Source organism: Falco naumanni, chromosome 5, assembly GCF_017639655.2.
Source record: "Falco naumanni isolate bFalNau1 chromosome 5, bFalNau1.pat, whole genome shotgun sequence".
Classification (NCBI taxonomy): domain Eukaryota; kingdom Metazoa; phylum Chordata; class Aves; order Falconiformes; family Falconidae; genus Falco; species Falco naumanni.
The window spans coordinates 15,313,043-15,336,198 of record NC_054058.1 but is presented as its reverse complement, the minus strand read 5'-3'; the positions used below and the strand labels follow the sequence as shown (position 1 = coordinate 15,336,198).

The 23,156-nt window shown below is 37.8% G+C and overlaps 1 protein-coding gene across 5 annotated transcripts in view; it reads right to left on the bottom strand.

The window, feature by feature from the left end:
* Nucleotides 1-23,156, bottom strand: part of SHISAL1 (shisa like 1) — an 86,383-nt gene that overhangs the window by 37,798 nt on the left and 25,429 nt on the right. For all 5 annotated transcript variants that reach the window (XR_005828165.1, XR_005828166.1, XM_040596332.1 and 2 more), the window contains exon 2: nt 8,535-8,633. Coding sequence is in view for 3 of the 5 variants with exons in the window: in XM_040596332.1 (XP_040452266.1) it covers nt 8,535-8,601 (67 nt within the window). In the remaining 2 variants the exon portion in view is untranslated. The remainder of the gene's footprint in view (nt 1-8,534; nt 8,634-23,156) is intronic.

The window sequence follows — 23,156 nt, the reverse complement described above, 5'->3', positions numbered from 1 at the left end:
AAAAGTCTATGTAAAAACTGCAATAAAAGTTTGATATCACTTGATTTACAGTCACTGTTCTTGACACGAAATATCTTATCTACTGTAAAGGTCACCCTTTGATACAGATTATTCTGCCAGAAATAGTAATTACAAAACACTACAACAGATCTGAACAACTCTGAATTTGCAAACAGATAGAATTAATAGAAATACAGCTATTCCTGGGAGTTTTCACATTTTTTTTTATTAAATTCTTAGGTAAAGTGTTTATTATGTCTCTGAGAACATTTTTTCACCACCGCTTTTCCTGGGGGGAAAAAAAAAAAAAAAGAAAAAAAGAAATGCTCTCCACACATACTCTTTGAATGCTGACTTGACACCGATTGTTGTGTGGTGAGAGGCACACTGGCGTTACACCTACATGGTAAGACCGTGGGCAGATGCAAGCTCTGACCGTGCCCTAAGCCTGCTGGTTGCGAACAGCTCTGAGCTGGGAGCTGTGCAATCGTCTTAGTTTCCCTGCGCCAGCCAGCCGTGCCGAGGGGCAGGGGATAAATCCCTGCCAGCGTGTTCGTAAGCAGCCACACGTGACTTCCTGGCTGATTTGAAAAATCTTGTTAAGAGACAATAGGAGATTCCACATACTGCCGACATTTTAACTGATGTATAGTTTGTCTTATGGTAGGCCTTACAACATCATTTAAGATTACATGTCCTGTACAGACCCCCCCAAAGGCCTTACACTTCAAGGGAAACTTACTTTTCTTATCTACATAAGGAAATGTAGATGTCAAGAGTCCGAATACTCTTAGCAGTGAAAAGTTCTTACTCTGATTAAAGAACAGAGGCACAGCAATGTTGTGGGTAGCTGTACTTCATAAGGTTACACCAATTAATAAAGGATATTCACTTTATACAGTATTAACCTTTGTAACTTGGTATATGATTTTTGTATCAGTTTACCAGTACAAGAGGTTATGGATACTTGCATGGATTTACCTTAACAGTATTGTAACTCTCTGCACACAGATCCTGTTGATCTATAATTGCATCTGTGCACTTTATTCATCTAATCCTCATTTCATTCGATGTTGCTTAAAAAAGCCTGTTCCTAACACTTCTGTTTCTCAATTTTGTAAAATATATTGTTTTCAAGAATCTCTCACTCTCTTTCTGTAGGTCTAGTCACATTTTAAGGGTTGTGACAGTGGAGATTACTTCTTTATTTGTGTGTATAGAGGGAGCCTAGAACAAAAACAGAGTACTAAACAAGAGAAAACAAGGTTTGTACTGCTCTCAGAGTGAAGGAAACCCACTCTGCACAGTTTACATTTTTATATATATACACACACACTGGCATGTGCGCACACACATACCTGTCATCATTACTTTAACAAAAAAGAAAATCCTTTTGTAGATTAATTCAGTTAGGAACTGAAAATGTGAGAAGAATGCTACTTCTAAAGGAACACAGATATTGAGAAAACTAATTACATACCTGTTCTCTTCAGTTTAGTACTCTGCCCTGTCTGGGAAAAACCTGTGTTGCAAATCTGAGGATGCTATCATCAGCAAAGAAATTCTGTCTCTAGCCCTAGGTTTGCAAAACCCTCTGTAACTGTTGCAACAAATCTACATGCTCAAATTTCATCGCAAAATCCACAAAGCATGTAATTGCATGAAAGTGTATCTGTTTGAACAAGCACTTACTTCCCCTGAACTCCCCCTTAATTAGGAATTAATAGCAATAATGAAAGTGTTCCATTATTGATTAAATTTTGAAAAAATTCAAGGATTGCAGTTGGAAGGGATGTCTGGAGGTCATCTGGTCCAAGCCCTCTGCTCAAGCAGTTCCACCTACAGCCTGCTGCCCAGAACCATGTCCTTTGAAGATCTCAAAGGATGGAGACTCTAGAACCTCCCCAGGCAACCTGTGGTAGTGCTCAGTCACTCCCACAATGAAAAAGTGTTTTCTTGACGTTCAGAGAGAAACTGCTCTCTTTCAGTTTGTGTCCTTTGCCTCTGGTCCTGTCACTGGATACCACCCAAAAGAGCCTGGCTCAGTCTTCTTTACATCCCCCCCTTCAGGTACTTATATACATCAATAAATTCCCCTGAGCCTTCTCTTCCTTTGACTAGAACAGTCCCAGCTCTCTCAGCCTTTCTGCATATGAGAGATGCTCCAGCCACATTAATAATTCAGTGGCCCTTTGCTGAACTTGCTCCAGTAGTTCCATTTCTCTCTTGTACTGGGAAGCCCCAGAAATGGACACAGCACTCCAGGTGTGGCCTCACCAGTGCTCAGTAGAGGGGAAGGATCATCTCCCTCAGCCTGCTGGCAGCACCACACAGGACTTCGCACTTCACCTTGTTGAACTTCATGGGGTTCCTGTCAGCCCATTTCTCCAGCCTGTCCAGTTCCCTCTGGATAGCAGCACAGCCCTATGGCATATCGTCCACCCTTCCCACTTCTACAGCGACAGGAAACTTGCTGAGGTTGCCCTCTGTCCCATCATCACATCAGTTCTAACTACATACCATTTGTTTTTGGAAAACTGAACTCTAGAAAATAATGGAAGTAACGTGTGGCATGGGAGAAATCCATAAATTAAACAGAACTTTTAACTAAGTATTTGATTTCTAATATGAACAGGAGCTCGACTGAGTTACTTGAACACTGTTTTTCAGTGTCAGCTAAGATTTGCCTAGGCTGTTCTGTCTAGTCTCCAGCTTTCAGTGGAGGAGAAGCAGGTCTCTTGTAGATCCACTGCACACGTGGATGATCCAAGGCAAGTCAAATCACATGAGAAGCCTGTGGTTGGGCATCTATAAAGGTTCCCAAGTGTTTTGTACATGTTTGGTACCTGCTTGCAAGGGTGCATTACATGTATTACAATGCGTGTAGTTCCACTAGTTATCATTCCTAGGAAAAAAAGTGTGTCTATGCCTGATGTCAACAAACAGAAAGTAAATCTTATGACTGGTCCAAATAAGTGCAAGTGAAGGGGTAGCCCTCATAGTGTAGCGCTGCACTTCCAATAGTGATGCTTATCCACAGTGTCTTTGATTACAGTATCCAGCAGAAGAGCACTTATCTAACCCTTCTCTGATAAATGTCCAGCTTCAGATGCTTCAAAGGAAGACACATACGCACTGTATCGAAAAAGCTGTGCAATAAACTCTCTAGTAAGAAAAATGTTTTCCCATTCCTCTCCTTCAGGGACTGCTTATGTCCTGAACATATGTGTCTGGGTTTTTTCTCCCCACCTTGTCCATTGTTCTCCCTATCCAACTGAAGGAAAATTTCCACTGAACCTACAGATTTCTCATCCGAAATAGATGGCTTAATGTATGTACTACTTCAGTTGCAGCCATAGAGAAAATATAATTGATCAGAACCTGAACAGTTTGACAGTTCTCACTTTGTAGCTATCTTGACTTATTCTTTCTTAGTTGGAATATCTGCACTTTGATTATATCAGCTGCTCCTAGGAAACAAAATTTTCTTCTTTGATACCTGCAAAGCCTTGGAGTGCAACACAAATTTTGTTTATCGTGCATTATCAACAGAATCATCCTTTTATCAAAATGCAGGTAAAATGAATGCCTTTTATGGCTAAAGAATATTAACTTATTTTTTCTTTTAAAAGTTACATTATTAAACTACTTACACATTAGTAATTTTTGAAGCCTCCAGTATAGATGGTAGTTTCAAGTTTGGGACAGTTTAATGGAATATATTTATTGCTAGAACCAGCTTTGCAAATAATAGTATAGCCAATTTTTTTCATATGTTATTACTACAACTTAGCTTAGGTGAATTACACCTGTGTTAAGCCACCACAAGCAACCAACAGCCCTGTAAGATTATGCCTGACTTGTTTATACATCTAGTGGGTGTTATAAGAACTAAAACTAGTTCTTTATGTTTCATAAGCAACCAAATACTTCCATTTTCTGCAATCATCCAGTGCTCTGATAGAGGCACTGCACTGTGAGAATGTACTAGAGGGCTACAGGACCCTAAGAAGTTTAGTTGGCTCATCACTGCAAAGTGGTTTGCTTAACACGACATGCAAAAGTGTCTTCTGATCCCTAGATGGGTTCTTTGCTCATTTTAAAAGGAAAATAAACCCCAAATTTCTTTGGGGATGAAAACTGGGGGAAGGATGACTACAGAATGAAGGCAGAATGACGATAACATCAGGTCAGAGGAGGAGTGATGTCTGTAATAAAATGTAGTTTCAAGCAAATCCTTAAATTGTAAAATGTGTGTCATTGATTAAAATAAATACACAAGTAAGACCATAATGTGATGACTGAATCACAGTCTGAATTTGGTAGTCACTGTGTGGTGGGCTAACCCTGGTAGGCAGCTAATGACCACCCAGCCCCTTGCTCACTCCCCCGCTGCCTCAAGTGGGATGGGCAAAAGAATCAGAAGGGCAATGCATGACAATTCACGGGTCAAGATAAAGACCATTCAATAAATGAATAAGGAAAAAAACCCAACACCAACAACTACACCCAACCCACAAGTGATGCTAAAGCAATCACTCACTACTAGCAAACGGAAGTCCAGCCAGTCCCTGAGCAATTTTTGCATAAACTCTAACCCCAGTTTTATTGCTGAGGATGCTGTTCTGTGGTGTGGAATATCACTTTGGCCAGTTCAGGTCAGCTGTGCCAGCCGTGTCCCTTGCCAGACTCACGCCCACCCTGGCCTCCTCGCTGGGTGCACGCTGAGAAACAGGAGTGGCCTTGACCCTATGTAAGGGCTGTTCAGCAACAGCTAAAATACCATGTGCTACCTACACTATTCTGGTCACCAAAAGACAGCATCATACAGGCTGCTGTGAAGAAAATTAACCCCATCCCAGCCAGACCTTGTAAACAGTACAATAAATTGATAAAGATTTTTTTAATCTGTATAATTTTACTTGCTGTCTTTTCTTCTCAGAGAATCAGAGATCCAATAAACAAAGTGGGGGTTTTTTTTCAAGCAGTTTTCCTGAAAATAACTTCACTTAAATCCTGAGGATTAAAGAACCTTACTTCCACAGAAATACTTCAGATAGGAGTCTTTCAGGTGCAATACTTTTAAGTTGTATGTTGCAAAGATGGCAGCCGTTTCTTAAGTGGAATCGCATGTGCAAATTCTCATGCTATTTTTGAAAGTATTACTGAACAGGTAAGTGATACAGATGCTCCTATCTCTGTTCCTACTAATTTTGAGAGAATAGTCTGTCATGCTTCAAATGACTGATATAAGCTTATCTTAAAATTTATTTACTCCTAACTTAAAAAGTAAAGAGACAGTGTAGATCAAACTGTTACTTCCCTATACGTTCATGGTTACAGATCTGTGTAATGCTGAATAAAATTTTTATTTGGCTACTAAATTTTCAAAGCCTCAAGGCTTTCAGAATGGTTGGTCTTTACAAGCTTTCCATATAGATCCGCATGTATGCAGTTTACTTAGCACAACGCCATTCATCTGAGATCCTCTGATAAATTTTGCTATGTGGACATTCATTTCCTACTTCAAAGAAAAAATACTGTAATGTCCAAATAATCTGTCAATTTTTGATGGTAAATATAAGACTTGCCCTCATCCCTGATTTCATAAATGTGTTTCACTCCATTAAATGAATAGAAGTATCAATATTATTGCAAAGCAAATCTAAGAGTTAGTGGTCAGAAATGGCGTTCTGGCACGGCTGCACGCTGCTGCTGCCTTTATTACGCATTCCTTGTGCTGCTAGTACAACTAGTAAGCCTTCATGAACCCTAAAAGTGCATGCCATTGTGCTCTTGATAGCACTGAAATAAAACCAGTCTGAAGTTTCAGTATTCTTAATCCAATTTAATCCTTTTTTTAAATGGAGCCATAGCTTACCTACTCCGAGCTGAACCCTTTCCTCTCAGCATTGTTTGTCCCTGCCCTGAGAGCATTGTGCCTGTGTTAGGCAACCACAACTGCATCTCCTTCCTAACCAGACAGCTAAAGCTGCCAAACCTCATCCGCATTCTGAGCCATGACCTCGGTATCTGACCACATCTCTGCTCCACTGCCACTGTCGTTGCTTCTCTCCTTTTCTGACACAATGAAGACCAGCCTCAGAGAACAGCTGCTCTGGGAACTTTCCTGTTACATGTGCCCTTACTTTCATTTCTCCTGTGGAGCCAGTGAAAGTTACTCTTCCAATTGTTAAGTGCAGCTTTCAACCATGCGTACAGATTCTAAAAATGTAGTACTAAGATCGTGAATCTTAGTACATCAATGACTTGGAAGTAAAACATGACTTTACAAACAGAAGTCTGTAAATCTAGGGAACTCAAAAGGAGTCTTGCCATTAAATTTCCATTTCAGCTCAGTTTAAAAAAAGATGTTTGTATTATTCCAGTGAGAGTAGCATCCTTTTTCCCCCCTGTCATTCTCACTGCATAAAGCCAGTAGTTTTTCTTTATGGAATTTGACCTGTCTGGAACAAAAGAAAAAATCAAATTCACGCTGGCTGCAAAATAAAAAGTTTCATCCTGTAAAATGTGTTTGAGTTAGCAATGACCTAAACCCACTCCTTCAGATGTCAGTAGTAAAATTCCCCAAGGAGATGAGTTAGACTGGCATGAAAGGCTTGTGATGATTTCAGATCAAGCCTGTACTCTACATGCTAATAATGGATGTCAGATAATAAAATACTAATAGCCAAGGAGCAACAAGAAGATAAGGCACACATTTACACAGACAATAATTTGTGATGTTAATAAATTATGCAAAAAGTAAAGCCTATATGTAATTAATTTCAAATAAAAACACTGTACTTCAGAAGCGGTACTTTTCTTCTATGAGAAGAACATACTAGAACACTGGCTTTATGTCTGGGTTTGAGGGAGTAAGTGTGTATATATACCAGTGACTACTATTTGCACACATGGTGTAATCACAGTGTCCCCTTCAACTTGAACACAAATATTTATAGCATCTTGAGGAAAATGGTTGGAGAAGTGGGATCTCAGGAAGTATCTAGTAGAAGTCCCCTACAACAAGTGGTAAAAGCATGAAAATTTAATGGAAATCAACAGAAGAGACAGAGCAGCTGGAAAAGTTTTGTGATGTTTGATCACTGGGATACATTCACTGACAGCCTCTTGAATAATCTGCTTCATTCCTGCACCAGGGAAATAGCTTCCTGAAATTACTTTAACTTGGAAAAACAACAAAGAAGCTGCTACAACCCCTTTGCCCGATTCAAGTGCATAGGAGGAGGGCAGTTACATAACTAGGGATGCAGCGCCATACATAGGGATATTAGTGGAAGGACTCTAAAGGAAAACTGTTTTAAGGTTAGGCAGAGACATAGTCTAGGTGGTAATACTGTAATATTGTTAGCAGAAGGACTGTGTCAGTTATAGCTGAATAATGAACTATCATTAGCAAGAATCAGCTTCAACACTTGCAAACAAGCAATGAGACTGTGCGCAACAAAACACACCCCTGACTAACTGATGAGAATCTAACACTGAATATTACAGAAGTTACGCAGACAGAGTAGTAACCACCCTTACTGGAGCAAAAGGATACTTCAAGCTCTATAATGCCTGGTGAACTATTAAGAACGGTGGTTAAGGGTATTATGTAGTACAAGGGAATATGAAGCAGCGATGGAAAAAAAACATTTTTTTTTTTATTAAAAAGTGCTTCAAGAATGAAGGATAAAAGCGAAGAGAGTTAAAAACTCATAGAATCAAATCTATCTGGACTAAGAACCTTTTAAAATACTTTTAAAAAAATTTCATTCTGAATTACAGAAAATGCTAATGTTGTAAGTAACTCCTGAAGAACAAATGCAACTAATAATCATAGCATTTTACTAATTCTCCATCTAACAACTGACAGATTTCCGCACCAATCCTTTCTATGTGCTAGCAGCAAATATCTAGGGCAGATCTACCAACCACCAGGAGAAAAATCTCTGGAACCACTCCCTGGTCCAGTCAGCTCTTTAGATTCAGGAAAATAACATAATATTTGCATACCATGATGTCATATATTTTTCTTTTAAATATATACATAAGACAAGTTACAGTGTATCTAATGTATTCATCTCACGAATAACTGAAGTTCCAAGTTCAATCACATGCTCTTGAGTGCACGTACAACTAACTACACATCATTGGAACATGACTTGCTCTATTTCCAATAGATGGCTATTTAGCAAAATGGTTGGATTGTATGGTGATGTAGAGCTTGCTTTTGTCTTTTAGATGAGCTGAAAAACTAGCACATCAAAATAGTAGCTTTGTTTTTTTTTAATTTTCAGCCTTCTTTACCATGGCAGTGTCCCACCACCTTTTCCTTCTTACACTGAATTTTCAATTGCATTTCAAATTCCAGCTTCCAGCTTGTAAACACAAAGAGGTTTTTTTTTATTTATTACTTAATTCATAACTCATTTGTTCTTGTTTATTTTGTAGGAATCCAGTTTTAAGTTGCATTTTTTTCCCCGTGACACAGATCAGTAAAGAGTAATTCAAAGTATAAAAGTTACCTGCTGATAAGAGTAATGAAAGCAGAACCATCAGCACATTCAAGGACTGTTGACCACAACTTGTCATCGTTGGCTTTCATTGGTCCATTAGAGAATTACCTGTTTGACAAGATGCAATATCATGATTAAGTGCCTGCTTCATTACACTGTCATTGTTCAAACTTTTACTTCCCCACAAACCTTTGGTAAAATAAGATGGCTTCACACAAGAAGAAAAAAAATAATCATGTTATTTCAGTTCTAAGTCCAGGAAAATAAACTCTATTTTTACAATTTTGTTAAAATTCCCTTCCTACTTCACCATGAGTGTATACAGCTATTCACATACTTTTCATTAACCCAGAGTAGAGATGAATCATATAAAGTCTTTATTGGATATTCACACCTCCCCTGTAATCTACATTCAGCAAAACTGTGCTTGTTTTACTGTCACAAGAATGGGCTGTTGTATTATCCCTATAAGGACTAGAAGGATATAAATAATATAAAAATAAATTGGCTGCTTTGAAAGTCAATCTGTTTTACCCCATTAGAGGGTGCAGTCGTTCAGAAAGTGGGTCAAGCAACTGAGATGGTTGGAAACATTTCAAAAAATGTCTTTTCATTAGAATCAAGCGCATTTTACGGGATTATTATTTCTTGTTTTCCTAGAAATGAGGGTGAGATGTGATGCAGTTTGGCCAGCAGTCATCATAAAAAGGCTATCCCAGTTTTTTGCACAACAGCCGCGCAACTGGGTGAATCCAAGCGCATCTTAATATCCTTTGATTCAACGCCACCAGCTGCACATTCTACAGCTCTAGCAGAGGCTCTGTCCCAATTCAAGTGTTGTTATCAACATCAGCAGGAACGAACATCTGGTACCCTATCCTGCTGTCCCTGCTAACACAGACTAAAGCTGGATGTAAAGGTCTTCAACATCCTAAACTGACATTCACATTAGGGAATAATAAAGATGTAATTTATGGGTTTGTACAACAACACTGGGAGCTTGGGCTACAAACCAGAAAGCCTAGGCGGTGCTACTGAAAGCTGGTAGAGGGAGTCTTGATTCGTTAAAATAAGTGTTTTTAGTATAAAGGAGTAACTTGGAAAAAAGAAAGGAAAATGACAGTTTATGTAAAAAATTACACTGTTTCTGACAGCTCAAGAACAACATGATGCCAAATGCTTATGAAATCAGTGTTGTATCATATAAATACTAGGTAGTTTACTGACAGGCATCTACTACAATGTACCGAATCAAAATAAAAATCCCAAGACAACTGCACTTGCATATAACAAAAGGGGAGAGATAATCATCATTATCATGAATAACTGAATTCTGAGTATCCTGTGTGGGCACAGGAGGGGAGACACAGGGCTATCTACAAAGGGTTTAGAGACAAAAGATTTCTCACTAACAAAAAAATGCAGATTCTCTAAGAAGTCATCCTAGCATATGAAAAACAACAGATCGCAAACCTAAAGATCATTGTGATTTTTCTACAGGAAATCACAATACTGTTACCTGCAAACATAAGTAACATCCAAACCGCTGCATTTGCAGCTTTAAACTGTCAGTTCTTCCAAGGGGAAAACAATCATAAACATAATACTATGAGGGGGGAAAAAGTGCAGAAAACTATGAATGTAATTAAGAATATTTCTCCAAGCATCAATCCTGTTTGAAAAAGCCGCCAGCTTTTTTTTTCAGAGGAATATAATTAAAACAACAAGCAGACTTAAAGTTAGAACTGCATAAAAAAGAATACTACTGAATGTAAGCCAGAGGTTAAGAATGTAGGAGTTTAATCAAAAAAAAAAAAACAGATACAAAGAACAAGCTGTTGCCAGTATTATTGGGAATAAAAGGAGTACGATTTTTTTCCTGAGTAAACCAAAGCTGCAGGAATTCTGATAGTGATTCATTACTAGAGGGAAATCTTGGCTTTAGTAACAGTTAATTAAAAAGAGATCAATAAGCACTTCTGTTGTGTATCTGGGAAGACACAGATGTTTGGTATAGCTAAGACTATTAAATATTTCTGTATCAAGAATAATTTAGAATGACATTAATGAGTTGATACTAAGGTTTGTAATCTGATATTTGCAATTCTGTATAATTTGTATCCATTTATTTTAGAAGAGTTGGTTGTGGGACATACATATCCTTTTTTCAGTTTGTTGGGCAACTATGGCAGCTTTCAGAGGATCCGAAGAAACGTAAGAACGTTTTTGGAAGTAAATGAGATAATCCAGGCCACTACAAGCTCGTAAGCATGACGTGGATCTAGAGAAAGTTAATGGAATGGTTAATATAGAATCCAATTAAATAATTAAGGAGACTAATATAATTAATGCTTCCTACTGTGGGCTTATGCTAAATTTTATTTCTCTCAGTGTTGTTGATGAAGGTAGATTAAAGATAGTAATTACATTGTACATTCATTTCTGTAAAGTAAAACATCTCTTGTAATTTCACCAGGCAGTTAGAATGATGGGGGTCGGGGGGTGGGAGGTGTGGGGGTGTGTGGGGGTTGAAAGAAGATGGGTATTTTTTGCAAAGTTCGGTCTTGCTGCTATATTGAAGTACATACAGCCTTACTGGTGGTAATTTTTTCATCAGTACTGTATGTAGAAATCCAGAAGCTTTTCAAGGAGGGGAAGATTTATTCAATTATGTCCAATAGAACTAGCAACAATGAAACTGGCATTTTAATCCAAGTCTTGTGATGCTTGTATTTTATTAAGTGCCAGCTGGGAAGATCAGAGCGAGAGACTAGAACATTAGGGCCACACATCAAAGGCTGGGAGCCGGGAGAGTGACAGAATCTGTGTGGATGCACACATATATACATATTTGTGATGATAGGGAAATGCTCAATTTTATAAGTACTGCTTATACTCACTAAACTAAGAATGACCATTTTTAGGAGGACAGGGATACAACTAACCATTCACTACTTGACCATATTGAAAAAATGTTTTTGCATGCTGTTGTCTGACTAAAGCAGTTATATTTAGTGCAATATCATGAGGATGTCTCCAAGTTATTAGAGCTCAATCAGCTGGGTGGAAGAGATGGACAGGAGAACAGGTGGCACGCTAAAAGAAAGTGTCTGGATCATACAAAGTGTTTCCTAATGCTAGGCCACGGAACAGAGACGGTAGAAACATGGCAATTAGCAGTGATCTAGCTGAATAATTTTTCATTATTATTATTAGTCAAGACTGACAGGATACTCTAAAATTAGAGAATTACATTTGAAGGAAAGAGGAAAGGTAGATTTTGTTATAGTTTCTTTTTTGTTTGTTTTTTTGTTGTTGGGTTTTTTGTATTTTGTTGGTTTTTTTTTTTAGTAAACTGAGGGCCTGAAGGCTAAGAGATTAGGTTTTCTTTCTCATTCTGTAAATCAATGATTAGAAGGGTAGTCTAATGCATACATCAACTGTAATTTTTAATGCACCATTTTAAGCTTATTTGTGGTCACTGTGGAGGGAAGAAGAGTACTTATCTTTTTCCATCTCCTTTGCAATTCCTAGCCTCACACCACCTCCTCGCCTCTGCTAGCAATCACAAGTATCTCTGCAGCTACATCATAAAGCAGATTAAAGAAATGGTTGAGGAATCACAGTTTTAGAGGCATTTTTTCACTCTCTGTTTCAACATGTCTACTATAAAATAGAAGAAATGGTCCTTACTCATGTTTTTTAAATGCTTTGCTATCTTTTCACAGAATAAGGATTATGTTAAGAATATTGCTTTCCCTTGCAGAAGATGCAACAATGAATGATTCAAAGAGAGCAACATTCAAAGGAAGGGTGCTATAAAGTTATGATAAAGGAGAAAAGACATTAATATTGGACAGAGCAGGTGGGTGGCTTTTTGTTTCAGTCGATGAAGAGCCTGCAATTGCACCGCAACTTCTAATGTCATCACTGCAGAAATTGAACTCGTTTGCCTTTAACCTCCCTTCACACCATGGACTTTAGGTGCAGGGATCAGATATATGTATTAGATCATCACACCAGATTTTACTTTTTACTTGCACACCATGACATTTTAGCACTTACTCTGCTGCTACGTACATTGCTTTGGTTATCCTTATAGTTTTATCTGTCTTTTCTTGAAGGGAATCAGTGAATCATTGGAAAGAAAAGCTGCCAAGACAAATAACCATTTTGTGTGGCAAGATTTATATGTAGAAATAATTTTCCCCTCAGTTTGAAGGAAAAGAAAAGCTACGTTTAGAAGAGATGTTTGAAAAACAGTGCACATTTTTAATTTTTTGTTATTAGAATAAAAGGAGCTAGCAAGAGAATTTATTAAATACATCAGCACTGCCTCACAAGTTAGCTCTCTGTACAGAATAACAGAAAATAAGGCAATTCAAGAGATCATTTAATCCATCTTTCTGTCACAGGATTACCTACACCTAAACCATTCTTAGCATAAGTTCACAGAATCTCCACCGCCCGAGGGGTTTTATAGCCTTCTCAGGCAATTCCCTTCCAGCATTTCTCTAACCTCGTGGCTGGAAAGGTTTTCCTGTGTCTAACTTGCAGCTTCTGTGCTGTGATTCAAGCCCATCCTATCCCCAGTGGAGCTGGAGAATGATTTACCTACAGACAAATTGCTTACACCTCTCTTTGCATCAGTCTTTAATTAATACATACAAAAAGTGCTGTCGTATCTTCACTCAACCTTTTCTTAGGCTAACAACTTCCACTTCTTAAAATCTTTCTTTAAAAAATGTAGTTGCTATACCTCCTTTTAAATGTGGCTCTACACTTTATGGCAAGGTTGTCTGTGCAAGTTCACTGTCGTTACAGTTTCAACTGTTTGTATTTTCCTAGTGCCCAGAAGGTCCTAATAAATAACTCAATAGCAGCCAGCTCTTCTAAGGTAAATAAAATTACGGAATTACAACAATGCAAAACACCATGGAGCTTCTACTAATTCTCATAGTTAATCAAAATATACATAGGTATATCACTGTTATACCAAGATAGGTACATTGACATACAGACATAACTATATAGGTAAAAACACACCACGCATGACATAACTGAGGATGACTCCCTCCCTCGTTTCACACTGATGTCCAGCACGCCTTCCAATCTCAGCGAGTACCATTGACCTGGCCCTGGGAAATCACGCCACAGCAGCAGCTGCAGTTATGGGTTTCCCTCCACTTTCTCCATTCTCTTGGGACACGGTCATCTTTCACAGTTATGATTAAATGAAACCTAGAAAATCTTCTATTTCCATAATCTCTTATTCCCCAGTCTCCTCCTGGAAAACACACTCGCTAATCTCAGACACATATTAGCTTTGCTGCACTTCCTACATTGTGGGAACGAGGAGGATCACCAGCAGGGAAATAGCCTCCTCTCAACCTTTGCTCATCTGGAGACAACAGACAACACCGGTTGCACTGCAGCAGCAGTAAAGAGATAAACAATGTGGCCAAGACAATCACAATGGTTGAGAGCATTGTTTAAAATTAGATAGAAAAGAGAAGGCTGTGTTCCAAACCTAACTTCTAGTCCAGCTCTGTTCGCTTCTTACGTTAAAATAGTTTTAAAATGCATCTACTATGAGTTCATAAATGCTACTACAATGAAACCACAGTCTTATTGCAAGGGCATCAATGTAAGTGCCATAAAAGAAAACCTGATTATGAAGAAAACATGGTTTCACACTACAGTAACCTCAAAAAATGTTTTGAAAAACAGATACTGTTTTTCAGTTGATAGTTGTCTTACTTGAAACGATTGCAACAACCTATCAAAAAGAACTGCTGTTAGAAAACCTTCTGGATTATAGTGCAGCATTAACATGACACAGTGCCTCTTCCTTAAAAAAAAAATATCTTACCACATATATGCTGAAGTTAAGCATGCGTGAGTCTCTACAGTTAGTGTTTTAGTGTTGCTAAAGACAAGCAAATTTATATCACAGTAACTTGCTCATGAAATTCTTCCCTTATTTTATAATTTTAAAATTGAAAATATGAACTACTTTGTTTTATTTCACCCCATGTTTATTATTTCCCCCAGCTATTCTCCAAACAGTTACGAAGATACATGCATGAGTCCTCAAAAAATAAAGCTATTAAGTACAGCCTGAAGACCATCTCATGAACTTCAAGCAGCCTATAGCTGTTAATAACAGGACAAGGCCAAGAAACCTGTATCATGGCACAACTCTCAACTCTCAAGGCCGTTCATTCATCTCCTGCCTCTTTTAACCCTTTCCCTTCTCACCAACACATTTAGTCAGCCACTGCGACCTACCCTACACCTACGTCCTGAGAAACACAGCATATGCCTGCAACTTGGAAATGGATTTTAGCAGTTCCTAGCCTGACTAAGCAGTATATTCTGTATTAGAATCTGATAGAGAAGTTAACAGATTCCTTAATTACAAGAGAATTAAATTTACAGAATCAGTGGTACTTTCAGATCTTTTAACCACAAAATTTAACTTATGAGAAACTTCAGTAACATAGCACAAAATCTTTATTCATAGCCAAATTCCACACTGTCTAAACAGCAAAACTAAAGATATTAAAGATAGTACTGTAATGTAGCTGCAGGGCAAATAAACTAATTTTTATTTCAAACTAATCATTTTCTTGGTACAATTCATTACATATTTGCATTTGGTAGGATAAATATTTGATCTTATGGATTTATTGCCCGTGAAGGTTAGAAAATGTTGCGTTGTTATCTGTCCTGCTGGCCCTTCACTGTACATATTAGATCTCATTTTGGGGAAAAACACCCAAATTACTTAGGGGTGACAGCTATAAAAATAGCAGTTGCACTTGTGATGAATTACTGACACCGATAACTAACTTCAGCTATAAGTTAGTGGAAACTTTCTCACTTCTCATAAGCAAAATTCCTTCTGCAGCCAAGAGCTGCAACCTTTCCTAGTGTTCAGAACACCACTTAGTTTTGTCAAGAGACTGAAATATTCTCATTTGCATGTACTGTATCAGCATGAGTGTAGGCAGCTGACAAAAATTTGTTGTAGTCATCCAGAATCCTTATTTTTAATGAACTAAACTCAGTTCAGATGTATACCTGGATTACTGAGTCAAACAAGGCACCTGAGTCACTTTGTGCAACCAACTTCTAAGATTAGCCAGCTGTGTGAACTGAAGTTTCATTAAAAAATTAATAAATAAATCTAGTGAGATAAAACTATCAAGTCTAGTCCATTCAGGGAACAAAGTAATTTGAAACAACTCAATTTTGACTCTAAAACTGTAAATGCTTTTGGTCTCCCAAGAGGCAGGAATGATAAGGAAACTTACATAGTTTTGTAATAATTTTCTAAGATAGCTCGAGAGCAGGACAGCATTCATTTTAAAGTGATTACAAATCTCTATTTTTAATCAACTTATCTCAGCTTTTAACAAATGCAAAACTTTTCTCTAGGGAAACTTAAGCTTGTGTTTTTGAGCTACTTTCAGTACAGAACCAGAGTAAATGTACTTTTAGTTTAAAATACTACCATTTCCAAATCTTAAATTAATAATGCAAGTTCTACTAGTTTATTGGAAACAGTTTATCCATGTAATTTAAAAAATGTTATTGAGAAATAAAAGAAGTTATAAACCCTCTAATCTTACCTTCATAATAGGCACATTTTAAAAATCTCCCAAACCTAATAAATATCACTCATGCCTGTATTACAGCATAGCGCTAAAACCTGAGACTATGTGTATCTATAAACACAGCAGTAAACCTAGCTAGTGTATTTTTATTATCCATTTGAAAAAAAAGTATCATACCAATGATTCATCCAGTGAAAAATACGTGTGAGTAAATTTCTGGTTTCACCAATACGTTGTCAGCTGTATAAGTACAGAAATTAAGAACTACCTATAGCCTCCATAGGAACACTTTTGATAAATTTTCCTTTCAGAATGGCTTCTTCTGAAAAATAAACCTTCCTGTGAAGTCTGCTGACATCTAAATTTTATTTCATTCTCACATTCTTGAACATCATTAATCATCTGTATCTAAACAGATGGGTTTCTAACCTTCTAACTGTTTCAAAAAGTATTTTGCTCCAAAGTGATAAAATATATGGAGTAAGTTAGGCAAAAGCTAAAGTGGACTCAGAAAAAAAAAGTTAATTTAAACAGGTCAAATTAAAAGGAATTCAAAATTCTCATGAATACTTTTTTCCTCTTTCCATCAACTTTAGAAAGGATGTTTCCTTTTACAAATATGAATTATTACTCCACTCTTTTACAGTCTAATTAAACATTCCAAGTCCCTGCATGGGTACCAATTTGTAATTTAATTCTGACTAACCACTAGGCATCAATCCTTCCAAAGTTATTACCTTAAGCACGCCCTATCTTACAGCACCAGAGCTAGTGCTTGCTGAAACGGTCTAACATGGTTTTTCAGGCCAGCAAGCATTGAAATGATGTGTTCCTACTCAAAAATGTCACTATGCTATTTAACACATTTTAAAACCAGGACACATTGCAATGAGAAAATCAGGTAATTTTGCTGGCACAGTTAGCTAAGTCAAGAAAGGGTACAACCCCCGATTTATGTAGCAGTGCTATTTTACCTCAGCTAGCAGGAAGAAGCTGCCAGTTGTGGTTAAACTAGCAAAAAAATATATTTTTTTCCCCTCATAAGGATCATTTTACTATGCCAACACAATGTGTAGTTTATCTGACATAGATGGATTTGCACTACAACTATTTTGGCAGTGTTATACCAACTTTCCTAAGGAAAACATTTCAAAGTGTCCTGCAAGCCAGTTCTAAATGTGAACTGAAAGCACAAGAGTTGTCCTAGTGCAGACCTACACGTAGACTCGTCTATCCTGTGAAGGAACACAGGTTGCTTCCAAGTATTTATGTTGGTTCATCTAGAACCAGCTCAGCTGTCTTCATACTACAGAGTAGTGTTGATATACCCTTACTGCTGGCAGCAACAAGGCTTATGAGAAATAAAATGGCCAAGGTAGTTACCTGCACTGAACTGGCAAAATTCTGCACTTAATCTACCGTGTCCATGCATGTGGTGGTGTTGGTGTTTCTAGGATGGGTTGGTTCTTGTATGAATTTGTTGAAAGCGTAGGACTTTTTCCTTTTTGAAATCTGAAACTAGCCATCACTGTTCCCTCAAGAGGCAAATAACTCTGGATTCCAGGAAACATTCTGGTCAAATCTTACCCACCCTCTCATTAAAGATAATGATGAAAAACACCCATCGATGTAAACAGAGAAAGAAGCGACCTTCCTCCTTAAAACATCTGCAATGTTATGTTCAAACATTTCATATACTGAAATGTTTCTCAGTAACGTCACAAATTAAGGCTGTTCTTAAAGCAGAGTAGAGCAGGAAAAGGAGCTGCCACTGCACCAGCTAAGGAAAAAGGGAACTATGTGGGAGCCTTGAACCAACAAATGTTGGAGAGAAAAACTGTATGGTGGGAAGATGGGAGTAACTTCTTTTCACCTGTTCTTTTACCTCGTTCCTGTTAAACACACCAGCCTCTCACTGCAGCAGAAAATGCCATTTTTCACTGCTCTACACTTAAAGAATACATTAAAAAGCTGGTTTAAAGAGCAGTGTGTGTCTGTGCTACTGCAAACATTCTAATTAGAGCCCCGACATTTTGGAGCCCCAAGAACACTGAATTGTTAACAAGAACTTAATTCTGAATGTTAAAAGGCAACAGGACCAAGAAAAAATGCTAGTGAATCCTCTGTCCTCTCCTCTTAGGCAGGCAGAAATACTTGCAAGAACAAAAGAAAGGGCAATTTTTAGTAGTTAGAACAGCAGGTGTGGAGGTTGCCAAGCAGAAGGAAAAAAGGCATGCAGAGCAACAGAAAAGCGCCTTTCAACAGTTTATCTCTTTTCTTTTTTTTTTTTTTTTTTTTTTTTGAGCATGCAATTTTGGAATTGATAAACCAGGTAAAACAAAAACCAAAGCTGTTCTGCTGGCAATGACATTGCAGGCCCCAACCATTGTTTCACATCCTTTGTTTTACAGGATGTAAAGAGCCCTCATATTATGCCTAGCTTGGGGTTTCTGCATATATTTTGTTGCGCACAGAGGAAGGTGTGAGAGAAGCTACTTGAAAATCCTTGTGTAGAGTTCCACATAAATCCTGTTTCTTGACCTCACTTGGATCAAGCACTGAACATCCCTTATCCCCTCCCCATTGAACCCAGCGGAGTTGAGCAAAAATACAGGAATGTACCAGAAGCATTAATTGCAGATTGCAACCATGACTGATTTAGAAGTGGCTTCCTTTGTTTAACATTTATTTATATATGCTCATTGGGCAGGCATACATCATACACACAGACTGTACTCCTTAGTATTCCAGGTAATATAATAGTACCTTGAAACTACTCTGATATCGACACCATACTTCGCTCCAAACAGCCACATACTAAGAAATGGCTTCCACCTGAAACATTTATCTCATTTATTTACAGTAGACACAGAAAACAATCGGTATGGAAATGATGCTGGAAAGAAGCTCTGAAAGCCTTATGTACAGGCAGGGAGGAGGTGAAGCTCAGCTCACACCTGAAACAGGTTCTGGCACGGTATTCTGGGTCATTCCAGCAGAAAGCTGGCATTGATTGCATGTGACCTATTTGTACGCTTCTCTCTGCACAGTTACTAGAATAGTTTACCTTGTTGAAAAATATCCAGTGTTGATGGCGATTAGTTTTACATTTTTAAACAGTGAAGCTTAAAGGCAAAATTTAAATGCCTTCAAAGAATATAACTGCACAAAGTGCCATTATGAAGACTGAAGAATATACTTGGTTTCAGTCAGGGGGCTAAGTCCCATTACATTTAGCTGTGTGCAAAAGTGTGTCACTACTGAGAGAAGGTTTTGCTGTCAGCTACACTTGGAACAATTTTATCTCTGCTTGGTACAGGTGCAAGGCTGGTAGTTAGTTGATGGGCTCGCTCTACATACTGGAGACTGCAGAACAATCACCCCACACCCCAATCAACAGTAAAAGACCCTGAACATATGCTCATGACTACAAAGCAACGATTACCGCCCTTGTGGTCAAGGTCAGCCCTTGAGCTGACAACTGTGCTCCATGGCAGGAAACAAAGTATTCCTAAAATAAATAAATAAATAAATAAATAAATAAATCTGTGTCTTTCTGGAAGCCAGTATTATGTTTCTAGTTTCAGCATCCTTCTAAATCCAATTTAACTCAGCATGCACTAATAGTAAGCACCTTAAAACTTGCAGATGGAAAGTACATGGAGTCATGCATAAAATAAACATGACCCAGCCATGTATTTTTATTCACTTCAACTGGTTTATGCCATGTAAGTTTCCTCTACATAGAGAAAGGCATTCATTTCTGCATCTTGTCCAAAGTAACTTTACCATAATGTTTCGATTAGCTTCTTAGCTAACTTAAGTTTCAGGTGGTTTTGTAGTGCAAAAAAACCCCACCAGCTTTACTGAGATCACTGGGAGTTTTGCCTTGAAGTCAATAGGATCAGCTTTTTACATCAGATGCTCACATCTGTAGTAACAAACCACTACTTCTCTTCTGGTTGCAGCACTGAATAGTTCCATTTGACAGAACTTTCTGAAATGGTTCTTCTGACAGTCACATTAATTTCTTATTTACCTTATAGACCAGTATATTGAGCATCATTAACAGAACATGTCAAGTCCAACGAATTCCTGTGTAAAAAAAAAAAGTAAAGCCTTCATCATATATGCCACACAGCAAAGGTATTAGCAGCAAGTAGTATTGCAGTCATGCAGTCCATTTCTTCTCCCAGATACTTTAAAGTCCAAACAAATGGAAAAAGACAAGTGGAGAGGTGGTACTATTTCTATTCTACAGACAAGAAGCACAGAGCAATTACAGTCATAAAGGAAGAATATGTCAGATTTGAGAACTGTGTATCAAATTTCTAGGTCTAATGCCTTTAAACAGGAAACGCTTATGAAAGATGCCATGCTCCTGCGAAAACTGACCAGGGGGAGTGGGGACAGGACCCCGACCAATGACCTAGGAGAACATAAACCCACTTGATGTTTAAATTATTTTCATGACATTTACATACAAAACAGTGAATGGCTAGGTAATTCTGCTGTACCCTATTTAGTAATGGGCAACTTTGAAGTCACTATAAGCCATAGTGATACCTTCTGTACTAGTAAAGTTGGAAAGTGGCAGTCAGAAGTCTAACTTGCAACTTTCTGACAGGAACTAGACGCCAGCACCGAAGAATTTAAAAGAAAATTATTTGATCTGTGTATAATTAAATATGCACCTCTATTTATTGGAAGGCTGTGATGAAAGGATACAGGGATACCAATATCACCTTAAACTATCCTTGCAGAAAACAAGCTTAGGTATCTTTGAAGGGTCATCCTTAACATCCACATTCAGAAGTACTGTGGAACAGGACACCACTTGGACACATTAAAGAATGATTTTAAAAATTAGATGCTTTTTTTCTGGAAATTCTGGCTGAATAACTGCATGTCGTCTCTACAATAATACAACATCATATGCATTACCTCATTGAAGTCTATGTAAACAATCCCTTATGGGCACAGGAAACAGTTCCTCAGAGTCTGGTCCCAATGACCCATTCTTTCAGGTGTTTTAGCATTATGAAATTAGTTACATTTGTTAAGTGACAATTTCATTATCCTGTAATGCAGATAGTTTTAGGTGTTTTGCCTGAATGGGGAACATAGACAACTTATCATAAAATCTGATCATAAAACATGAGAAAAAAAAAAAAGCTCTAACGCTGGGGGGGGGGGGGGGGGCGGCACAGTATGCATGCAAATTTTATGAGCACTGTATTATTTTAATTCTAGTATCTCAATGCATTTTCAAGGTCTGTTCCCAAACACTGTATGTACTGTAACAGATTTTTTTTGACCCTCTTGTCTAATAAAAATATAATCCCTTTGGCAGCCACCACAAATGCTCATTTTGCAGTGATTTTCTTTTCACTAACTGTAAGGCCTTTGATGCCTGCTATGTAATATATTTATCGGTATGGATGAAGTCATACTACCCCAGTCAGTCAGTTGCGTCTTGGGACAGTAAATTGCATCCAAAATCTACCAAACTATGAAATCATTAGAACTCAAATGTAGCTGAATTGAATCTAATGGAGTCTGTGAAGAGCAGAGGGGTTTTTTATATTCAGGATTAATCCACTTCAGTTACAGGTTACACAGTTACAAACACGAATTCCAGCCTTCCCCCAAATAAAGAGACCTGATATGGAGAAAGAAGGATTGAAATTTGCCTTCCTTATGTCACCTGGAATGATAACTCACAGAGACACCTCTGGAAAACTCTGGGGGAAAGACTGCTAATATTTCAAGAGGCAAAGGAGGGGATGAGAGAAACTAAAGTGACAATGTAGTGGAAAATGGGGTCGTTCAAGTAAGGAAATAGAAGCCAAATGCAGACGCGATTTCTCCCCTCCTGTATAGCCTTATTCTCTTCCTTCCCATCTTCTACCTCCTTCAGCTGCTTAAATCATGATTTAGTCCCTCCAGCCAAAATGGTGGGAATAGAAATGACCAGGTGACTTCTGAAGAACCTTTCCTGTTCTTGAATTTTATTCTGCTTTCTGGTTGCCTCTTAAAATCCTCCTCTACCTCCCCATTATCTCTAAGATCATCGACACATGATCTTTCTTTAGCCAAAAATCAAAGTCAGCAGTCCATTCCTCAGCTTCCTTGGTAATCAAGTGTCATCTACACTATTAAACATACTGCTTTGGTTTGTGGTATTGGAACAAGGGTCATGGTATGACTCTCTATTCTCCTTGCTGTCCTATCTTCTTTCTCAAAAAAATCATTATCTTAGTTAACCCTCTTGCTCCAGTTCCTCATTCCTAATACCTAGACTTGCACATCAGTTAAAAGGGTAAGCATAGACTGCAACATGTTTTGGTGTAGTTGTGTCAGGTAATTATCACCTAGGATTACTGTACTATCCAGTGTACCACAACGATGGTAAAGGAGGCTTTTCAGCCTTTTCCAGGGGTTTTTGATTAGTCATTGCAGCAGCTGTTGTAGTTACTGTAGGTCTTAAACGTAACCGTAAGTCAAAGAAGCTTTAACATATGCTGTCATGTGCTTTTGCTTTAAGAAAACAATCTGGATTAACAGTTATAGCAAAATGTAGCAAATAAACACAGCTCTCCTAAGAAGGCTTAGCCAATCCAATGTCTTTCATGCAAAGATTAAGGCAAAAATAAAGTTATATAACAAGAATAATTATTTATAAAGTCACCTAAAAATGACAATTTATTAAAATGAGAAATGTTTCACATTCTAATGTAGACATTTGAGAACAACAACAGAAAACCACCCAAAATTTTATTCTAGACATGTCCAAAAGCTTATTTTATTTCTCTCTGATTTATAAAGCAAGAGAAACATACACTGTCCTGGGTCAAACGAAACATTCTGGGTTGACTTAGCAGTTGTGGGTTTTCTTCCTCCTTGAAAAGGCAAAGACATTTCTGTTTCACCCTATTTAATGTCACTCGGTTCCTCACACATTAGGCTTTATTTAATTTTACCATATGACCACTAACTCAGAAATCTA